The following is a 23,470-nucleotide window of genomic DNA, read 5'->3' as shown; positions in this document are numbered from 1 at the left end:
CATTTAATCTCTTTACTTCGACCAGTTATGAGTTTTTGTATTATCTGCCAAAGAAACTTTTCTGATGTGTTCTGAAAATTGTACTAAAATTATGCATGACGAGATATTAGAGGGCAGTTTGGTACTGTTTTTAATTGTCAAAATAATAATAATAATAATAATCAATAATAATAATGAGAAGGGGAAGGGGGAAAGGAAAAGGAAGAGGAAGAGGAAGAAGAAGAGGAAGAAAAAGAGGAAGAAAAAGAAGAAGAAGTTCACCCTCAGCAGTTCACCCTCAGCGCCTATGAGTTATTGGGTTCTTGACCAGAATAGTACCAGAGATTTTGTTTTCTTCTGTGGGATGGGTCTTTCCCCATGGCATTCACTCTGTCAATAGTCATGGGCCCTTCTTACCATGGTAGACATTATTGCAATTCAGAGTGTTCACAGGTGGGTAAGACTATTGATGAGCAGGTCCTCATGTTACAATTGATAACCCCTTCCCCACCCTTGACCCCAACAACATATAGAGCACTCTCCTATAAGAACTATCCAGCCGGGATGAAGCCTCCTGTTCAGTACCAACTTGATTTATCCATGTCCTGTAGCCACATGATTTCAGTAACAGAGTCTTACTGTGAAGTTTTGGCGGTAATCAATGGCATGAGTATGTTTTATTTTATGGTCTCTGGGGCATCCCTGATAAACAATTCAAGGGGATATCTCACATCTGGAATTTGGCAGTTTGTTTGGCAATCTGTGGCTTATGAGAGGAACATTGCCCTTTATGTAGGGTGAACCCAATTAAATTCTTATATATATGAAACTTATATGATTTTTTGTAACCTGTCATGGTATCTGTTTTGGAGGAGAATTACGGTGCTGCTGAGAAGAGTGTACAATCTGTATCTGTTAGATATAATATTTTGTAGGTACCAGTTTCAGTCCATTTAGTCTGTGATGTAGTTTAATTGTGAAATTTCTTTGTTGGCGTTTAGTTTACATTACTTACCTCAAGATGTTCATAAGGCATGGAAGTCACCCACTGTTATTAGGATCTTTCTGATCCTTTATGTATATTATATATTTGTCTTATAAAATTAGAAGCCTTGTAATTAAGTGAATATATATTTAAAAGTTTTACATTTGATTGCTATCCTTATTAATATATATTGGTCCTATTTATTTATTCCAAATAATATTGGTTGGAATCTGCCTTATCAGATATTAGCAAAGCTGGACCAGATTGTTTTTTACTTACGTTTGCTTGGAAGATTGACTTTCAACCTTTGAATTTAGTCTTCAAGTATCTGTGGTGGTTTGAATAAGAATGTCCCCCACTCCCTCCAACCTTACAGATTTAAATGCTGGGCCACCAGTGATTGGCACTAAATAGTGTCAATTGACACTAAATAGTGTCAATAAAACATTAGAAGGTGTGACCTTGTTGGAGGAAGTATGTCATCAGAGAAGAACTTTGAGGTTTCAGAAGCCCATGCCTAGCCCATGCAGTCTTTCTTGCAGCTGCCTGTGGATATGGATGTAGAACTTCCAGCCACTTCTCCGGCACCATTTCTGCCCATGTTCCTCCATGGTTCCCAACCATGATTATAAGAGATTAAATCTCTAAAACTGTAAGGCAGCGCCAATCAAATGCTTTCTTTTATAAGAGTTGCCATTGTCATGGTATCACTTCATTGTAACACAGTACTTCCTAAGACAGTGTCTTTGTCAGTAAAGCATGTTTCTTGGAGACAGCATGTAGTTGGTCTTGCTTTTTAAGCAGTAAGTTAGTCTATGTCTTTTTACTTGATGAATTGAAGCTTTTTCCATTAAATATTATCAATAATGCAGGTTTTCTAATTCTAATAATTTTATTTGAAGCTTTTCTGGTTGGTTGGATTTTGTTCTTTTTTTTTTTCTTTTCTTTTCTTTCTCCTCCATGAAAGACTTGTGAGTTTACACTATCAAGCATGGTGGATTAACTTCCCAGATCTTCTTTCTTTAATTATCTGAACCTCTCATAAAATCCATTCTTTCCTATAGTCTTGTGATTCAGACTATTTCTCTATCACTCTGTATTGTAGTCCATTAAGTACCTTCTATAATGCTGGTTTGGTAATGTAATTTTATTGGTAACTATTTACTTTCAAGGATCAAAATACATTGTTCCATGCATTTCTAGATTGCTGATGAGAGACATGATACTCTGATGTTTATCTTTATAGATATTTCAAAATTCTTACACTTTTAAATATGGTTTCTTTTCTTTGTATTTTTGACATCTTGACTAGACTATAAAGAAATTCTTTACAGGTCACCTGTTGTTCTTGGATAGCTATTCCTTTCTATAGAATTGGAAAAGATTTGAATAGAATTTCCTTTGATTTTTATCCAGATGTTTTTTTCCACCATGTGCATTTTTAGGTTTGGTTTCTTAATTGTATCATAGAGTTCTTGACTATGTGGTCATGGTCATTTTCACCCTTTACTGATGTTTCAATATAGATTTTTCTCGGCCTTCTCCTCCACCTCTGATATCTATCTTCTAATTGGTTGAATTGGTGATGCTTTCCATTGGATTTTTATTTGATCTATTGAGTTTTTTGGAGGATATTTTATTTTTATAAAATCTCAGTTTGTTTCTGATGTTTTTCAATTTTTTTCTGGCTTTTCTATTCACATTCCTTTTCTTTCCTGACATTCCCCAATGATTTTGGTTTTTCCTCTCCGGGTCTTGGGTTAATTTTTTTTTTTTACTTCATTCATCTACTTATTTGTAAACATGTTGAAGTCAAAAAAAATTACTAGGCAATTTTTTCCTAGTGAATTCCTGAGATCATTATACATTTTACCAATTTTTTCACGTTTTAATCCCATAGTTGAAGAGTTATGATCTTTTTGCTTTTTTATGTTTCTTGTATATATGATTTATGATGTGTTCATCTACTTTTCTTGAATAGCAACTCTTCTGGGTTTATTTGCAATTGTTCCTAGTTTACTTCTGAAGGCTCAATCTTCAGTACAAGATAGAAGATAATGATATCTGTTCTTAACCTGTGAGTGGCAACCTCTTTCCTCATTGAATAACCCTTTCACAGGGGTTGACTAAGACCATCCGACATCACAGATATTTACACTATGATTCATAACAGTAGCAAAATTACATTTAGAAAACAGCAATGAAAATAATTTTATCATTGGGAGTCACCATAACATATGGAAGTGTATTTAAGGGCTACAGCATTAGGAAGGTCTAGTTTTTCTTTGATTTACACTTGTTTTTTTTTCACTGTTTCATGAAGTAGCAGCTTCTAGCCTACTTTCTTACCTAGAAATCTCAAGGCTTCTTTGCTGGCCTAGCGCTTAAGTTATATTTTGGCATGTAGACCATACTTTAAATGATCTTTACTTTTAAGAAATGGAATTTTGTCTTAGTAAATTCTGAGTCTGAACAGATTCTTTTCTTTGTGAATAAAGTATCTATCATGGGTATTAACTGAATTATGATGTCTTGTACTATACAGTATTGCTTTTTTCATTGCTATAAGATACCCAGGAAAAGTCTTCTAAAAGTAAAAATAGTTAAAAAATAAAACAAAAAATCTATACATCAATTTCAAATGAAAACAATTCTTAAAAGAGAATGTAGTGACAATTGCTACCAAAAAAACTTCAAAGTTTCAAAGTTTGATGTGTTATTTCTTCGGAACCTCTCAGGTGACTGAAACTGTGTTTATTCATCTATAGATTGATTATTACACAGTTAATTCATATTAGCTTTGTAATATTATATACAAAGTCTATATTTCTAGACTTTCTGTTTCTCCTGTGCATGAGCATCAGTGTCTAGGTGGGGAAATCTGGTTTTTGTGACTTCAATTAAACCTAAAGTCCGCAAACACTTCTCTATTATATTTTTATGGTGGAGTTCTGAGGAGAGAAACGTTAGACAGACTCTGTTTTCTGTGTTAAAGTTGTTTATCTTACCCTTTTTATACTTCTTAAAAGGTATGTAAAATGTATTTTGAAAACGAAACAATATAGGATACTTCTGTGTGTGCATTTTTTGATGAACTGACCTGAAACCATGAGCACTTTAAACCAGCAAGTATATTTTCTTCACCTTGAGAAACAGTTTTTCATTGAAATCATTTATTTAATAGTTTCTAGTGCCTTTCTTTACGCAGCTTTGCCAATGTTGTCACTTTCTATCTCATCTCTGATGTACCAGAAATCTTCACAATTCCTTCTAGTTTGTTATTTAAAAAGTTTGCTATGTATTGATGCGGTTATTTTCATAACAGTTTTATTTTTCATGCTGTAACTTATTAAGTATTTTAAGCTGGAGTGCACCAACTTCCTCACAACAGCATAGATTACCATAATCAGATTAAGTATTTTAAGTTAGAGTGCACCAATTTCCTCACAACAGCATAGATTACCATAATCAGATTAACAAACTGTTTGAAATTGCAACTAAATTGTCTTAATTTGTATTCCTCATTTTAGCTCTTATAGGATTAAAGAATGAAGTTTTCATTTTTAACCTTAAATTTTTGAGATACATGTATTTAATACATAGTAACTTACAAGACCATTTACTGTTATAGATCATCAGGGAAAGCTAATAAATGGAAGACAACATCTGAGATTTATTTTGTATTAATTAACTAACTATATCTTATTAAGTCTAAGATATTTTTGTTCATTGACCATCTTTCAAATAGGGATACAATTACCGAAGAAAGTTTGGATGTGATTGTCAATTGTTACATATAGTTATATATGTGTTGAAGAAAACATTGTCAAAATGTTTCCTTGGGGGGGGGAGGGAACCTCCTAAGATAATATTGGTGATTTCATATAAAAATCTTGCATTACACATACTATTGGTGACAGAAAATGATGTTGGATAGGACAGAAATGGAATGTTCTAATTAACTGTTCAGAAGACTTGAATTCTTAAAGTTAGAATTTTTAATAGTGTATGTAGCAATATTTTTTCTTATTTTATTTATAAAAACAATACATAAAATTATTTTTCAATTTGTCAAAAATTTTTAAGGTAAAACTATAAAAATTCCAAAAGATTTGACGGCATAATTGGTGCTTTTTCAATGGAACATAATGTTATGTGAACTCAGCTCTCTATGTACTAAAGAAGCAAGAACTGTTTTGAATTCCAAAAGAATATAACATGTGATATTTCTTTGAGTCATTGATGTGAACGTTGTCTTTTTAATCTCATTACCCATTATAATGTACAGTAGGAAATTGCAAATGTCCAATCAATAAGACATTTGTCACATTGACCCACTTAGCAAAAGTAATTTTTTTAAGAAAAGGATTTTTATTTTGGTCCAAAAGATTTTGTTACTTGAAAGATTTTCCTGTTTCTTCTGCTCAAAACATGTAAAATTCTTCTATTATAATGTTATTTAACATGTAAACTGTTTCTATACATAAAATAAAACAAGATTTTAATTAAAAATTAAAACTGCTCAGTAAAAAATTTACCATTGATTATTCTTAAATTGTGTTAAACATGGTACAAACCTAATACACATAAATTGGTAACTGTTATTCAAGCTCACTTAGTGAAATCTGTTTTCTTCTGGTGGTCACTCAGATCTCTTATGTAGAACTTCCTAGGATGTCTCCATAATGTAATAGTGGGTCTTGGAAAAGGTCTTATATACAACTGACTTATTCAGGATGTTTCCTGAGCCTGGAATGAATCATATTTTAGTAAGGTATAGAAACATATTCAAATTCCAGAAGTGTTAGAACTAACAGGTAGAAAGGCAAACTAAGAGCTTCCCAAGAGGTAGACCATGAAAGGGTTACGGTTGTTTAGGGGAGAGATAGGGAGACAAAGATCCCTCATCCTTCAGACAATATGTGGGATCAGAACCCCACTTAATATTGAACTTAGATTCAAAAATAGTAGCTAATTGCCCCAAACAAAAATTCATTTCCTAGTATTCTGTTGTAAACCCAACAAATACAGTTAAATCTGGCAAAAGCTTAATGACTCATCCCTTCTAAGCTGCTAATACTCATTGCTTATTGCCTACTGTCAGATGAGGAAGTTAAACTTCTTGTACACAAAGATGAGTGTGTAAACTTAAGTTTGTCATTCAAGGGCTTACCCTATAAATTTAAGAATCAGAAACAGCCCAATGAATGACTATAATGAATTGTAATATGTATATATTACATAAATATGATTGCTTTTTAAGTGATTGTTTTTCCTTTTGTCAAGTCATGTAAATTCTGAAGTCATTTGTACTGATGTGTTGAACCTTATTCTTGCACATTTGATCAAGACGACTTTGATAATCTCTCTTTTATTTCCAATGACTCTGAAAGGTTAATAATATGGACATATTCTATGAAACTCTAGATTCACCTTTTGGGTTGATATTCTTTTCCACATTGATTTAATGATTGATGATATATTTTATTACCTGACTGGGCTCTCATACTGTAGATATATACGTGTGTTCTATATAATTATTGAAGTGAAATGGTGTACAGAAAAGATGACTCAATTATTTTTATTATAAAAGCATTGATTAAAAAGTAAAAAGAAAACACAAAAAAACAAAATAAAAAATAAAAACCCAAATTTTATTGTTCAAAATACTCAGCAACTTTTAATTGTATATTCTTATTCAACTAAATGACTAATTCACTATGCACATTTACACTTAAATGCAAATGCACCAATAACAACAAAAACATCACCCTGAAAAATATTAAGTTAAAAAAATTAATCCCTTCTCTCAAAACATAAAGGGAATTTGCCAGTCATATTCCTGTTACTATAACAATAACCAAATGTAAAACAGTTAATTTATGAGGCTGAAAGGTTTATTTTGGCTCATGCTTTGGATTGGAAATTCTAAGATTTGGTTAACTCATCTTCGGGTTTCAAATAATGATGCCACATGATTTTGTGGGATGCATAGTAAACTGCTTTACCTCATAACCAAGAAGAAGAAAGAGAAAAAAAGAAAGAACTGAGGTCCCACAGTCCAAATTGGAAGCAAACTCTCAACAATTTGAGAACTTCTCACAGGTACCACAATCTAAGATTTTCACCTCAGAAAGTTTCACCCTTAACTAACTGGTATTGTCAAGCTATAGCAGAGATGAAAATATAGTCTAATACTGAAAATAGAGTGCACATTTGGCAGGAATGTAAAGCTTTCGAACAAGAGAAGTGAGCAGTATCTTAGAACTTTTCATTTAACGTGTAGAGAGAAAAGACATGTTGGCACTTAGGATCCTAAGCAATAAACTGATCAAGACACGGAAGTTAAATATTCTTGTAGTTATCATCAGCCATCAGCCTTATGAAGTGCCTGACAGGAATGGGGAAGGGCTTGACAAGGTCAAGGACAGCATAGAACCTAGCTTTGCTCTGTACTAGGAAAAGTTGTATTAGATTTGGGAGCTGGCAAATTCATGGATTACAATTTAATATGCTGTCTTAATTTCTCTTCTGCTGCTGTGATAAAATACTCTGATAAAAGCTATGAAAAGTTATGAAAGAAAATGCTTGTTCTGGCACAGGGTTCAAGGTGCAGTCAACCATGGAAATAAAGTGCAGGCATTTGTAGCAGTGGGTCAGTGGGTCACATGATGAGTGCTATCAAAGGAGAGCAAGTAAAGAATCCATGGATTCTAGTGCTCAGATTGCTTTTTCCCTCTTATAAGCTCAAAATTCTCTGCCCAGAGAATAGTGCCACTCATGATCATACCGATGGATCATGCAACTTCAAAATGATTCCAAGGTTCACCAAATTATAGGAAGCCTATATCCCACCATATGTCGGTACTGTGTTGTTTGTAAAGTTTGGTAATTATGAATATACCTACATAAGCATTTACACCTAATTTTCTCTGTGAACATGAATTTCATTTTGCTTAGATAATTTGGAATGGAAATTTCTAGATCATGGATATGCACTGGATTTATGATAAGCCTACTTAATTGTTTTTCAAAGCGATGTGTCATTTTATATCACAACTAACAAGAGTTCCAGTTGCAGGTTTACAAGTTGGATCAGTGGAATAAAGCATTTTTCGTGTAAGTATGAGGTGTATAGCTTAAACCTAATCCATTTGTGAGCAAGAGGTCCAGACAAAGAATTTCTGATAGAGTTGTTTAGGTAGATGTCCTAGTTAGTGCTTTGTCATCTTGATATAAGCTACAGTTGTCTGGAAAGAGGAATCTCAAGTGAGAGAATACATGCTTCAGATTACTGGTAGGCAAGTTTGTGGGACATTTTCTTGTTTAATGAATCATGTGCAAAGCTTAGCCCAATGTGAGGCTAAGCCCTCTTGGGCAGGAAGCCTGAGAAAGTTAGCTGAATGAGAGTCATAGGGAGCAAGCCAACAAGCAGCACTCCTCCATGGCTTCTGCTTCAGTTCCTGCCTCTTGGTTCTTTTCCTGGGCTTCCCTAGATGATGCAAGCAAAATAAACTCTTCCCTTCTCTAAGTCCTTTTGGCCATGGTGTTCATCACATTAGCAGAAAACATATGAAGACTTTAAAGTCCCAAAATGACAAACTGGTTTCAGCAAAGAACCTTGCTTCAACAAGCAAAATGGAGAAGGATTGGGAAAGACATTGGAAGTCAAACTTTGTCCTCTTCACATGCACATACAAGGGCACATGCACTTTCATACATGTGAGTATGCATACACAGATTCATGCACAACACACACACATGTGTGTGTATGTGTGTGTGCGCACACGCTCATATATATATATATATATATATATATATATATATATATACAAGAACAAAACAAACACAGAAAAATAAACCAGAACAAAATAAAAACCCAATGCTTCTAATTCCTGTTCATTTTTGCCCACACTGTTCATTGCTAGTGTATGATTCAGGCCGTATATTAACATCTCACTGCGATTTGTTTTGCAATTACCTGATGGTTCATGGTAAAGGTATTTAATTTGTTTATAGTTATTTTCTTAATCATCTTTTTCAATGAACTGTCAGTTTCAGTTGCTAGAGACTGGCTTTGTGCTTAGAATAGGTCCTTCTTTCAAATGCTACTTGAGGTATTGAAGGAGTAATACTTTAAAATTGCTGAAAGAGAATGTTTTCTATGTGATTTGTTTAAAACTGAAGTGTGCTATCCAAATTTTTGATACCTTCACTAATTTGTGTGTGTGTGCTTGTTTTACTGTTTTTCTAGCCAATAATAATGATAATAATAATAATAATAATAATAAAGATGTATTCAGAACTCAAGGGCTGCCATATGTTAGAACCCCATTCATTCAGTTTTATTATCTCTGGTTTGGAAGAAGTAACATTAAAACTTTCATGTATTTCTTTCAATGTTAAACACCTTTGTTACATCTTGAGCAATGCAAATAATTTAACACAGTTTATTCACACAGTGGATGCCTTCATTCAGATAGAAGCCCAATAGAATATCGTAGTTATTCTTATATTTCTGTATGTGGTGATATTCTCCCATGTGCTCCTTTATTCTCTCAACCTTGGATTCTGTTTAGGGTCATTTTCAGTTGGCCTTTGTTTTTTTATAAGAGACCTGTCTGTAGTTCAGAAACCTTGACCTTACCATCTGTCTGAAAACATCTATATTTTATCTTTGTTTACAAAGATAGGTTTTGTATAGCTCCCAGTGTGCATATTATTTTTCATCTGTTAAAAGGTGTTTTCACATTTTCTCTTGATTTTCATAGTTTCTGTTAATAAGTAGCTTCTGCCTTACTGGTGATTCTTTGAAATAATGTTATCATTTTTCTCTGACAGTTTTATGGATTTGTTTTGTTATCATATCTTACTGGTTTTGAGCTGATCATTACGTCTAGCCATTTTCTATGCTCAGATAGTTTTTGTTATGAGTTTTTTAGATAGAGTGTTTTGGGCTTTCTACGAAGTGTATGTTTGATATTTCGATATTTCTAGAAATTCTTGGAATTATCTCTTTAAGCACTCCCCAATCCATAGGTTTTTCTCTTTATGCAAATGTACTTTAACAGTTTAGAGACAGGTTCTCACTATGTACTTCTGGCTGGGTATAAAACCATCAGCAGACCAGGCTGTCCTCAAACTCACAACGATCTACCTGCCTCTGAATCCTGAGTGATGGGACTAAAAGTGGGCACCCCCACACTCATCTGCATATGTACTTTAAATGACTCAACCTCAATCTTCTCTCTTTTTTTTTATTCTACCTTCCTTCTCTCCATGCTTTTGTTTAGATACTTTTTTTCAATTTTCTGAGACTGCTACTCATGGCTTCTGTTAAGTCTAGTGTACTAATAGATCCAGTTCATTCTTCCAATGAGTCCTTAACGCTGTCGTCTTATTCCTAGAAAGCCTATTTTATTTGTTTATAATATTCTTACTTACAGTTTAATGCTACCTCTACAATTAATCTATTGTTCCTTCGTTTTTCTTATTACATTAATGATAAAGTTCTTTCCTGATAATTCTAATACCTCAGTTTTGTATAGAACTTTCTGTTGTCTGGGATTTTATCATTAGTTCAATTCTTAGCAGATCGCAAACAACATGCTTCGTAGGGTAAACAGATACTGTACTTTGTAAAAGTATCCACTGGTGATATATATATATATATATATATATATATATATATATATATATATATATATATATATATACACACACACACACACACACACACACATATATATATATAATTGACTCAGATATTGTACTTAAAAGCCCTTTGGAGACATCAAATGAGAGTCTAGTGTTCATCCTTTTCAAGGTCAGGCAGAAAGCATGAAGACCTGAAGGCCTCAGCTGCCTCCAGACTGAGTGGACATAAATGATTCACAGCTAGATTCGCTCTGTCTCTGAACCATCCTGTTCTTGGGGCCTTGCTGTTAGATGAAGCCTTCAGGGTCTTTGCCCCTTCAGCTCTCAACCAGCACCAGATTCTGTTCTGCCTCTGCTCTTGTGTATTTCCCCCACTGAGCCACAAACAGTCATTGATGGCTGGAAGGGAAAACAACTGATAGCTCTCTGGTAAGCCCACCCCAGGGAGCATTTTTCTACTGAGCTCTCAGAGAGCAGTGAATTTGATTGTGTTAGAGCTTTCTTACCTCTCCCTTGTTCTGTTTGCTACAACATGTAGCATAGATCACATGTTACTACCCTGACTATAGTGGAAATCTCTATCTGCTTCCCTTTGCTCCTCTGGAGAACTTCGGACTGGCATCCTGCCCAGACCCTGGAATGGAATCAGAAAATGCCTCAAGGAAATCTCTTACACAACAGGTACTAGCTCACCTGGGGAAGTCTCTCTCCCTGCAATTTTTGTTTGGTCAATTCTTCTTGCTGTTATAACTCTTTAACTTGAAAAAATATCTTGTTTTTTCAGTTATTACTTCAATGTGAGGGACGTGACCAACCCTTGTGATTTCCTACCTTTTACTCAGAAGCAAAATCCATTTACCATAATTTGTAAACTTGGAACTGGTTTGAGTTTGATATGTGAATTTGAACTGTTGATAAGTGACTGAAACAGTAAGCTAGGCATTCTAAAGGTATTGACAATTGTATGAAAACACCACACAGTCTTAAAGCACAATCAAACAACAGGACACCTCTGTATACTGGGTTAACAGTATTAACTTGCTCCAGGTACAGTAACTCATGCCTATTATCTCAGCACTCTAGAGGCAGAAGCAGGTCCATCATTGCAGGAATGATCTAGCCTAGGCTACACTGCGAGCTACAGGACTGCCTGAGCTACAGAGTCAGGGCTTGTCTCAAACAACAAAACTATATCCAAACAAGCAAAAACTATACCCAAAGAAATGCAATCTAAACCAAATTCAAAAGAAACAAAATGCTATATTTATGAAGAGTAAGGTGACAAAAATGGTGGGCAAGAAGGGTTAATGTTGGGGAAGATAAATATAATTAAAGCATGTTATATATGTACATTTATGAAAATGTCACAAAACTGTGTGATTAACATATTAATAAACAAAAAATGTTAGTCTGACATAGTGTTTGTGATAAAAATAAAATAAATGACAGCAGCCTTCAATAATAATAATAATATAATTAATAATAAGCCAGCTACATACATATGCCACTGAAGAGGAGCAGGAGTTTCTTAGCTCTCCCTGAGGCTCACTTTGAAAACTGAACTTCACTCCTTTTTTGGTTTTGAGGCACTCACTCTTCTCGAAACTGATCCGTCTTTAATTTATACATAAGATTAAATTTATTTACCATCATTTGGAGCAGGACTTTTAGTTATACTATTAAATGTTTTAATATAATTAATGCTATTATTGCCATTCTTTTTAAGATTTAATCTTAAAGTGTGCCTTCAATTTCTTCTCTGCTTCGCAGTAGTGATAACATATTTGGCTTCTTTCTACATCCGATATGCTTGTCTGACAGTTTCTCATAACTTCAAGTGTGATGCTTCCAAACTTCAGAATACTGGAAGCCGCAATGTCATTCATTTTACACAAAATATGAGAGTTTTAGCATGTTGGCATCTAAATTTAATTTTGTATACATTTCTGAGTTTTGTATTATTTTAGTAAATGAACACCCTAAAATGCTGATTTATGGTTGACTAAACTTTCTTTTTCTCTCCCAGACAGAGTTTCACTATGTTGTTCTGACTGTTCTGCAACTCACAGTGTAGATCAGGCTGGCCTTGAACTCAGAAAACTGCCTGCCTCCACCTCCAAGTACTGGGATTAAAGGCATGCACCACTATACCTGGCTTGATTAAACCTTTTGAATAACTTTATTTGGATGATTTTTCCCCTAGGAAGAGTGATTTTTCTCTTTGAATTACTTGACCCTAAGGAAAAAAAGAGAGGTAGTTAAGTTCAATACCCAAATCAGAAGAAAAGTAAATCAATTTTTTCTGTAATTATTATGATATTGAAGATAATATGGTAAAGTTTAGAGATGGGAATGTCATAGTATTCAGCAACTTGTTCCTCACCATTCAAACAAATTCAAGTTGATGATTTTTAAAATTCTGTGTATATGATTGCATTTACATCAAGGGCTATGTGAGTATAGAGATAGAAAAAAAAACCAAAAGGAACCTTCCCTGAATAATAAACATGCAAAAATATAGGTAAGGCTTTAGTCTGGTTTTCACGTGAGTGTTCAATGTAAGAGTAAACTCTATTCACCAGTCAATACTGCTTTTAACATGAGTAGCCATCCACATATAATCATAGTGAACTAGTCTTATACCTCAATTTTAAAACCATAATCAATGCTATTACTCTCCTTCCCTTTCAGAACTGTGAAAGTATCTGTAAGGTTATTCTGAAAACTCAAATCGCTACAAACTGTTGCTGTTATGTCTCAAGAAGAAGAGGAGGAGGAGGAAGAGGAAGAGAAGGAGGAGAAAAAGAAAAAAGACAGTGAAGGCAGACTGGCCACCAGGACTGAGTTGCAGGACCAGTTTAATGCAGAACACTGGGGAAGGGATGGAGTGAGAAGTTTTAGGGACTTGTTTTTGGACAGTTTAGCACTTGCCATCTGTCTGATAGTAGCAGCGTTCCTTAAATTCTCTAAGTCTTAATTTCGTCTTCCAGGAACTGAGAATGATAACGACAGTTGTCAGAGCTATGACAATTAAAGGAGAAGTGTGTGTGGGACACACAGCATATGGCTCAGTGCACAGTGCTCAGTGAAGGATAATGGATATTATTCGTGAATTACAGGTATAGAAGTAGTAGAGCACAGTCTGGCTTGTTTTCTCTATAAACCTAAACTACACAGTGAAGTTTTTTGGTTTTTTTTTTTTTTTTTTTTTTTTTCAGGGTTGAAAGTAAAGAACAAATTCCTTATTTTGAATATAGGAGGCCTTTCTTTTCCTGTTTTCTTCAGGCTTGATGGACAATTTTATCGTGAAATGCTCTGATTGTTTTTGTTTTACTAAACACAGCTTCACAATGGTGTTGCTGACTTAAAAGCTGATTTTAGTTTAAGGAATCCAGTTAGCATTGCGTTTTCATCAGAGAACTTTTCTTTATAGACAAATCCTACCCTTCCCAAGGAGAAAGATTCCCTGCTGAGTACAGCGAATCACACAAGCAGTTTATACTAGTGTTGCTTACTGGGATCAAAACCAAGGCCTAAGGTGGGACCAAGCTAGTTTGAACTAAGTTAAATTTTGCTCACTATGACTATATTTGTTGCAGGTATCTGTATAAAGTATCTGGGCTGGCTTGAATAAAATGGCTTCCAATGGTTTATGTATTTGAATATTTAGACACCAGGGAGTGGTACTATTTAAAAGGATTAAGAGGTCTGGCCTTGTTGGGGAAAGTATAATCTTATTGGAGGAAGTATGCCACTTTGAGGTTTCAAGGGTCTGAGCCAGGCCTAGTGTTTCTCACATTTCCTGTTGTCTTTAGATCTGAATGTAGAACTCTCAGCTACCATGCCTGCCTGCATACCTCCATGCTCCCTATCATGATGACAATGGTCTAAACCTCTGAAACTGTAAGCAAGCCCCAATTAAATGCCTTCTTTTTTTTTTATAAGTTTATTAATTAAATGCCTTTTTTTATATATATATTGCCGTGGTCATGGGGTCTCTTCACAACAATGGAACACTGAATAAGAAACTGTTCATTATTACAAAGATATGTTTAGATTATGAAAGAAATATATCATATATATGTTTCATACATATATGTTCTAATTTTGTCACTTCTCCTTTCTCTATGTAAATATGACTTGTCCATCATACCTAGAAATACAGCAGAGCTGCTCCTTCTTAGGAACTAATCTGTACCAGCATAGTAAAGAACTGACTTCATTATTTAGTAAATCTTCAAAATCCTTAAGAAATTAGACAGCATAGAGTACTATGACACAAATATCAGCTCTCCGTCCTACTAATGGAGGCCAGTGAATGTGCAAAAGAATCCTGAAACACTCAGAATTTGTAAGAACTGCACATTTTTCTTACCCAAACATTCCTATAGTTTCCTCTTGGAAGACACAAGGATAGAGAGAAACAAGTCTCCTGGGAGAGTTTGCATTTTCAGTGATACCACTCACCTTTCAGAGATAGTGAGAATGCCTGAGAGGAGCTTGGCTGTGGGCTATCACCATCTAGGGAAAAGCTGCTCGCTGATGGTGTCTCTGCTGTTTCACCAGTGGGAATTTAATATCATTCAGTAAAAACACCCGACCTTGTCCTTAGACTTGACAAAGTAAGACTTGAAAGAAGCATCTGTTTGCTTCCCACATTCTGTGATGAGGACCTGCCGCTTGGATATTTTTCAATTAGGATTTCACTGGAGGGCAGGTACTGTGTTGGACGGCAAATTCTGAGTTCTGTGACACACACCTTGTGGTTGCCAGGAGAGGGACTTTCTCTTCAGAATCTCGTATGATAAGACCAAAATCAAAACCTCCTAGACTGCACCTGGAATTTCCTTGTGGGAGCAACACAGCCCCCCTGGCATAGGAAAGTACCCTTGTGGGTGATTCATACCCCACCACAGTATGACTCACTGCCTGATCTTGTCTTGCCATCTCTATTATGAGCTTTTTCTACCCAGTGAATTTTTACCATTCTTTGAAGTTCTAGATGCACCGCTAGCTTGAAAGAAGGTGCTTTTGAATGAGCTGGGACTTGGGATCAAAACAGCCAGGGATTGGTGCCCAGGGTCAATGGGTGAGTTTCTTGTATCAAGTATATGCACTGCTGTGCAAACAACTGCTTTTTATATGTTTTAAATCTTGAAAGGAATGAGTGAAATTCAGAAACCAGCTTAATGAACTATGACTCTTTACTGAGCTCTGCCAAAACTCCTTCTGTCTACAGTGGTATACTCATGCAGCGCTAACCGGAAAGCAAACTCAAAATCTGTCTGCAATTAGTAGCATCTGCTCAGGGCTTGGGACTCTCCAAATCAGCTGTTGTCCATGGGACTGCCACAGGTGTCTGCTTCTCTAACGTCAGTATCAAGAAGTTGTTTTCTCTGTCTCCTTCTTTTGGAACAGGTATGAAAAGACCGCCGTAGTTCTTCATATTCTTCTCGCGTCTCCTGTCTGTTGAACAGTTTTCCCCTAGCTCTCCTAAGAGACTACAGTAGCAACTGAAAACCTTTTTCTAGTGTACCCACGTTCTTGCCCCTCCACCACACACTTGCTCCATCCTGGTCAACGCCCCCACCTAGTGGTTTAAATTCGCCAGCTTCCCTTCACTTTCCAATAGCTTTTAACTGAGTGCGGTGGTTAATAAAATAATAAAGGCATTAGAGTGGATGGATGGAGTTGGAAGGCTGAGAGGGGGGCACCTTAAATTGCGAGTGAAAAAAATGCTTGATATGCTTGGAGTTTCTGGCCTTAGGAAAAGGAACAAAAAAAAGGTGGTGTTTTCAATCTTCGCAGCATCTACTGCAGCCCAGCTAAAACTCCTTAGTAATAAGACGCTCCCTTTTTCAGCTTGAATGAGTTGTATTTTCTTCACCACACTTACTGCCAAATGAAAGCACAGTAATTTAGTTGACCAGCATCCTCTATCTTTGCCTCACCAAGATTATAACTGCTGCAAAACTGGATTTGAATTTGCCCTGTTCGTCTCCATATTCCTAGTGCAGAGAATACCCGGCGTCAATTATGCATTCTAGTATTTGCCTGCTTGCCTGGCTTAGAGGGCCAACGATGAAGGAAACTTGGTTGAGGACCATGTCACCTTAAGTAAAAGTCTCTCATATAGGTCTGAAATTACTCTTCCCTTAAAACTGGATGAAAGATAGAGCAGATGATCCGTGGCTCACCTCCGAGACTGAATGATTTGAGTCTTTAAAAACACATTTGCAGAGAACCTGATGAATTCAATTATACTGTGGCTTTTATTAGATCCATCTAACATAACAAACACAAACTTAGGCTCTTGGGACTTACAGTGGGGATTACTTTGTAAAACAGAGTATACATTGCCCTTCTCTTTCAACTTTTGATTTGCACGTGTACCCTGTATTTGGTTCTGTTCAGAATGGATGAAAACAAAACAAAACAAACACACAAACAAAACCGAGCACAAGGATGTGCTCCTGTTTGGGACCTAGCAGCCATACTTACTGCCCCCTATGGCTGAGTAGCGATCCTCTCGCAGAGGGCAAAGGAGACAGTGTGATGAGAGTAGAGATGAAGGCTCAGAGACCCCTTTATTCTCTTTCCTGGGCGGTCTGGAAGAAGTTCTTTCCTAGAAACTCGGGCACTGAGCCGCGGAGCCCCTGGAGCCGGAGACTGGAGTCAAACATTTAATTTCGCATACAGTAACTGGCTTCCCTTTATGACATTGTCTTAAATCTTGCAGGCAGCTTCTCACCCGTTGACTCACTGAGTTAAAGAGGGAGGATTGAATGACAAGCACAATTTTCTAAGCGTAGATAGGAAAATGTGTTTTTAATGTACTAAGAGTTAAAGATATCTCCAAGCCCCAAGCGTGAAGTATAAAATGCACAAACTGACTGTTTCCTTCTAAGGCAGCATCTCTGGCGCCTCCTTCTAACCTGGGTGTGGCCTTCGGTGCTGGGTTAGATTCCAGAAAGGAGAGTTCAGAGATTGGGGTTTGCTCCACCTACCACCAATCTCCAGGAAAGAGGGAGGTGGTAGTAGGCGGAAGCCTAGACCCGGACGCCCTCACTAAGTCTGTGGCAGAGACTAAGGGCGTGGGTTGACTGCGGAGCGATAAGACTCAAAGCCCGCTGAGGCAAGAACAGGACGTCCCATTCCCCATTCCCCGCCTGAAAGGCGACTCTGAGTGTCAGGGTCGGGAGAAGGGACAAGGTGACGGAAACTGCGAGAGAGGGCGGTAGGACCCGGCGGGAGATTCTGTGGCCAGGAATGGAACTGGGAGGGAGAAAAAGAGGGAGGGAGAGAGCGTAAGGGAAGGTGCTGTGCGGCCAGCATCTGCACTCGCCGCACTGCACGAGTTGCAAGGCCAGAACAGGCTGGACCCAGATAGTATAAAAGGAGCCCCACTGGCTCTGAGGCTCACACCCAGCTCCCGGGCTGGCGCACGCAGGGTTCCTCCTGCTCCTCCAGACACCTGCCCCTTCCTGGTGTACGGCTCCAGGTGCCCCAGCCCTGTGCGCCCCGCGGCATGGCTCCCAGCGGCGCTGCTGGAACCCTGGAGGTGGTGACAGCTGCTGCGCCGCTCGAGCAGCTGCAGCTCGGGCCCCCGAGTCTCCCCTCTGGTGGCCGCGTCTCCACGGGGCAGCTCGCCGGTGTGGCCAGCGCGTGAAAAGGGAGGGAGTGCATCTCTTCGGCGCCAGGCGCAGCGCGGCTCGCAGACTTAATCCCCAAGTCAGGCGGCTGCCACACAAAGTGGCCCGGCTCTGGGCGGGGGGCCCGGGGCGGGGATGCAAGCCCAGGACTCTGCACTGGCATGCAAGCTTAGGTCTGCACAACCGGGAAACTCCTGCGGGAGGAGTCTGCAGATTCCGGAGCGCCCAGGTTAGGAGAAGCTAAGCCTTGAACAGTTGGGGTAAGAGGTACCACTTGACCTGAGACCTCATCCTCCAGCGATACTTAGCCTTCTCCACTGTTTGCCTCCAGGGAGCCTGAGCGGAGCTGGACTGGGTGGGCCAGTGCTTTAATCACCCGGGTGAAGACGGGGCGTGGAGAGGAGCTAGCAGATGCGGTGGCAGCGCCAGGCGCACTGGAAGTGCAGGGGACGCGCCCGCTGACTTGGTGGCCGCGTCTGTGACCTCTCTTTTCGGCTAAGAACCTAGGCGGAGGAGTTACTGAGGAGCCCACGGAACTGGCTAAGCAAAGGAGACAAGCCCGTGGTCTCCATGATCCTCCCATCCTCTGCTCTTTCCCTCGTCCGCTCCATGCTCAAGAGCTGCGCTCCGCAGCCAGGGCTAGGAGAGCCATGGAGGAGCAGGGAGTTCAGTGCGCCCCGCCGCCTCCTGCCTCCTCCCAGACAGGGGTACCTCTTGTCAACCTGTCACAAAACTGCAGCGCCGACAGCTACATTTACCAGGACTCCATCGCCATGCCCTGGAAAGTCCTGCTGGTTACACTGCTGGCTCTCATCACCTTGGCCACCACGCTCTCCAACGCCTTTGTGATCGCCACGGTATATCGGACCCGGAAGCTGCACACCCCGGCTAACTACCTGATTGCCTCTCTGGCAGTCACTGACCTGCTGGTATCCATCCTGGTGATGCCCATCAGTACCATGTACACGGTCACTGGACGCTGGACACTAGGCCAGGTGGTCTGTGACTTCTGGCTGTCGTCGGATATCACCTGTTGCACTGCTTCCATTATGCATCTCTGTGTCATCGCCCTGGACCGCTACTGGGCCATCACTGATGCAGTGGAGTATTCCGCTAAAAGGACTCCCAGAAGGGCAGCCATCATGATAACGCTGGTGTGGGTCTTCTCCATCTGTATTTCGCTGCCACCCTTCTTCTGGCGTCAAGCCAAAGCTGAGGAGGAGGTGCTGGACTGTTTGGTGAACACCGACCACGTCCTCTACACAGTCTACTCCACGGTGGGCGCTTTCTATTTACCCACCCTGCTCCTCATCGCCCTCTATGGCCGCATCTATGTGGAAGCCCGCTCTCGGATTTTGAAACAGACACCCAACAAGACCGGCAAGCGTTTGACCCGAGCCCAACTGATAACAGACTCCCCTGGGTCCACGTCCTCGGTCACCTCCATTAACTCCCGGGCTCCCGACGTGCCCAGTGAGTCCGGGTCTCCAGTGTACGTGAACCAAGTCAAAGTGAGAGTCTCAGACGCCCTGCTGGAAAAGAAGAAGCTCATGGCCGCTAGGGAGCGCAAAGCCACCAAGACCCTAGGGATCATTTTAGGAGCATTTATTGTGTGTTGGCTGCCCTTCTTCATCATCTCTCTGGTGATGCCTATCTGCAAGGATGCCTGCTGGTTTCACATGGCCATCTTTGACTTCTTCAATTGGCTAGGCTATCTTAACTCCCTCATCAACCCCATCATCTACACTATGTCTAATGAGGATTTCAAACAAGCATTCCATAAACTGATACGCTTTAAGTGTACAGGTTGACTTGTCAATGGCAGTGGGGTCGCCTAGGCGACCTTTGGGGACCAAGTTGGGTCTTTCCACAGGTAGGTCAAATCTTCTTTCCCTGTTACTGGGTGGAAGCAAGGCTCTCTCTCCTGGGCAAGGGCAATGGATCCTGAGAATTGGGGCAGCTCTGAGAGAGCCCTCTGGAAGGGGAACTTCTCAAACAACTGCAAAGCATCCATGCTGAGAAGGTTAACCTCCACCCCTCAAAGTCCGGGCTCAGCACAGATCCTCCTGCAGCCAATCACACAAAAGGTTGCAACTTTTTAACGCTGATGATGGATGGGGGATCCCTGCCCCGTTTTATATCATGGACATTGCCCTCTAAGCCATTGGCACTTGTAGGTGTTGTCTGAAGCCTTTCTGAGACAGATCTACATACAGCCTGGCAGTACTTGAACTAGACAATTAATACCCTGTGCTTTGGAGAGAACTTTGTGTTACAGCTTATTTTAAACACTTACTTTGACATCCTTCAGTCTTCATTTGTTTATTTACATTTGGTTGGAGAAACGTGTGGATTTGGTGCTTCAAACACTAAATGTGGCTTGGATGGCACAGAGCAACCTTGAAGAGTTAAAGTGAAATTCTGATGCTAAGATCTCTATTTTTATTACAATCAAAAATATATGGGGGCGGTGGGTGGGAATGGGTGATGGGGAGTGTTACACTGAGGATCAACACCTAAGATGGGTTGTTTTCTGCAGAGTTCTAATTTTTTAAATTCCTGTCTTGTGATCGTCAAACGACAACTTTAACAACTCAAACAAAACATAATGTGTGCTAGTGCCAAAGTCTGCAGGCTGCGCTGTTCCCTAATCTCATGTACCAGTCCTTTTCCACAGTTAAATCCCCACCAATGGAGGGTGTGCTGGGTGACTCAGCCCAAACTGCTGCCGGTAGAGGAGTTTGTCCAATGGATTCGAGTTGTGTACAATTCCTTCACAAGAAAGTATCTTTATTCCTTATCCAATTCCGTGATACACGGAGGAGACTGATGAAATAGATGCTATTTCTTATATAATTAAGGAATAAAAAGGGGAGAAAGGAGGATGTATATTTTTAACTTGTAAAAAATTCTTAAAATGCATGAGACAATTTTTGATAATCATTTGCACTCTCTCCCATCTGTGATTCCTTTGTGTGCAAATAGATATACTAAACAAAAGAACAAGTTTCCCTGGCCAGAAATCTTCAAACTGCAGCCAGAACCCCCAAATAATATTAAAGTGTGCATGAGAGAGGGAGAAGGAGGGGGAGAGAGAGAGAGAGAGAGAGAGAGAGAGAGAGAGAGAGAGAGACTCCACCATGTTTTTTCGTACTATTGAAGTTTGGGTAGGAGCAGCTAGAAAAATGACACATTAGAATTTTAGAAAAGCTCAGATAGCCTGAAATTGAACCTATTTTCTTTATAATTCATAGAGCCAAACCTCGGCTTCCTAAACAGCCAGAAAACCGTCAAGCCTTCTAGTCTTGGGAATGTGTTACTGACCTGTCATGTCAGTGATGATAACATCTCAAATAATTGAAGCGTATCTCTCTTTCTAAGTTCTGATGGCACTCGGTTATTTTGAATTCACTCTGAGGGGTACACAGCACAACAAAATCACATACTAGAAGATGGAAAAAAAAAACATTGCACTTTCTTAATGAAAAGAAGCAGTTCCGAAAGGTCATCTAAGAACAAATGTGTATGTGGAATGTTTAATATGCCAAAGAAGATTCACAGTCCTTGCTTCAGAGGCTGTCTGCAGTCGAGACCTTTTGTCTGCAGACGGAAGTTGTCTTTATAAAATGGATCCACTCCCTGTGTGAAGCTGCCCAGTCCAGATCATCAGACAATAGTTGTAGTGAGCTGAATTACTCTGTTTGCCTACTGTGCAGTCCTTCACACTGGGTTATGACTCTGGAAAGATTTTATTCAAAAGTTCACATGTACTGTAGGAAAAAAAAGGGAATTTCAACAAACATTATACCTGACACTGGAGTAAGATAAAATCTTAGGCATTAGATAATCCTATAGATTTCTGCTGGATCCCTAATTTCTTTGTGCTTTGTGACATTTCTCCTATGGAGGAAGGCACATAGGGCATGGTATTTGTTTTTATTAATATGTTGGTCTTCTGTTCATGTAGCTGTGTTTTCTTGGGGCCCAAGAGGCAATTAAGTCAACTCCTAAGAGCCTTATGGGAAAACTAATTGAAACAAATAGCCACTTACAAATGATTTCTTTATAGGGCAACTACAACAATTGCACCATCATGTTAACAAAACATGGTCAACTTAGTCAAATGGGTTGTTTGTCATTTTGTAAATCACTCACCTTAATTATTGCTTGAGTATTTGGCTGAACTGACTGAATTTGGGGCATCGTGTATCAAATAGAAGCTTGCAAACCTTTTAGTGATAAGAGACCTAGGATCATCATCCAGCATTGCACATGATTATGCAAGGTGTATATTCATCCCAGGGGTATGCAGATAGAACTGGTAAGCTTCTTTTCAGTTACTACTGCATATGAGCATAGTTTGTTTCATAAACTAGGCACGTGGCTTTTTTGCAGAACATAAAATGGGAGATGGAAATGTTTAACTTACATAGAAATGAAAATATATTTTCATTGACTATGGTAACAAGTGCCATTTCCCATATCGTTTAATTGCACAAACTTTCACACAAGTATCTGAATGTATACTCATCTAAAAATACCAATATTGTCTTGTGTTTTTAGGAACATTAGAGTTTCCTTTTTTTAAAAAAATGAACACTGCACCCATGGAATGAATGTTTAAGAAGTTCGACAAATTTCCTGTAGAACAATATTGTTCCCCTTTCCTCTCTATTCTCTTAGTTTTATCTTCTTTAAGTGGGAAGTACTGAGGGGACTATAACTCACTCAAGCAGTAATGTCTCAGACTGTGTGTATTTGATGGAGTTCTGTGTCTGAAATTGCCTTTGGTATTCCACCTCTCAGCAAATGTGTACCTGGAAATTAAATTTAGTAAAATGATAAAATAAAAGTCCTTTTTTGTGTTCTAAACGTCTTTAGTGGTAGTTCTATTATTGTGGGAAGACTGGATCACCCGATTCTGGGGCTGTGCCTTGAAGTTTGAGCCTTCATCAGAGGGTGACTGATGATGGCTGACAGTGTGATGGATGGATATACACTCCCATGGTTTGGAGAGTTCAGGTTATGTGTGTAGGAAGAGTTTGAGAGGAGGTTGTTGTACTATTTAAAGAGGGAACGTTGCATTCACTACCACGGTGTTCTCCATTAGCATTTTAAAACGAGACTCTCCTCAGTGTCCTGCAATCTGAACATTCTGGGTTTCTGTGTGGTGATTAAAATACAAACCGAGAGAAAG

At 38.8% G+C, this 23,470-nt stretch overlaps 1 protein-coding gene across 1 annotated transcript; it reads left to right on the top strand.

Annotated features, from left to right (window-relative positions):
- Window positions 1–17,700: 17,700 nt before the first annotated feature.
- Window positions 17,701–23,145, top strand: Htr1b (5-hydroxytryptamine receptor 1B). Its single transcript, XM_085689453.2, has 2 exons — window positions 17,701–17,833; window positions 18,605–23,145. The coding sequence occupies exon 2, from the start codon at window positions 18,924–18,926 to the stop codon at window positions 20,082–20,084; it is 1,161 nt and encodes a 386-aa protein (XP_085545579.1). The 5' UTR covers window positions 17,701–17,833; window positions 18,605–18,923; the 3' UTR covers window positions 20,085–23,145.
- Window positions 23,146–23,470: the final 325 nt, after the last annotated feature.

Source organism: Myodes glareolus, chromosome 4, assembly GCF_982192425.1.
Source record: "Myodes glareolus chromosome 4, mMyoGla1.1, whole genome shotgun sequence".
NCBI classification, from domain to species: domain Eukaryota; kingdom Metazoa; phylum Chordata; class Mammalia; order Rodentia; family Cricetidae; genus Myodes; species Myodes glareolus.
The sequence above is the reverse complement of the archived record's forward strand: the minus strand, read 5'-3'. Positions and strand labels throughout refer to the sequence as shown.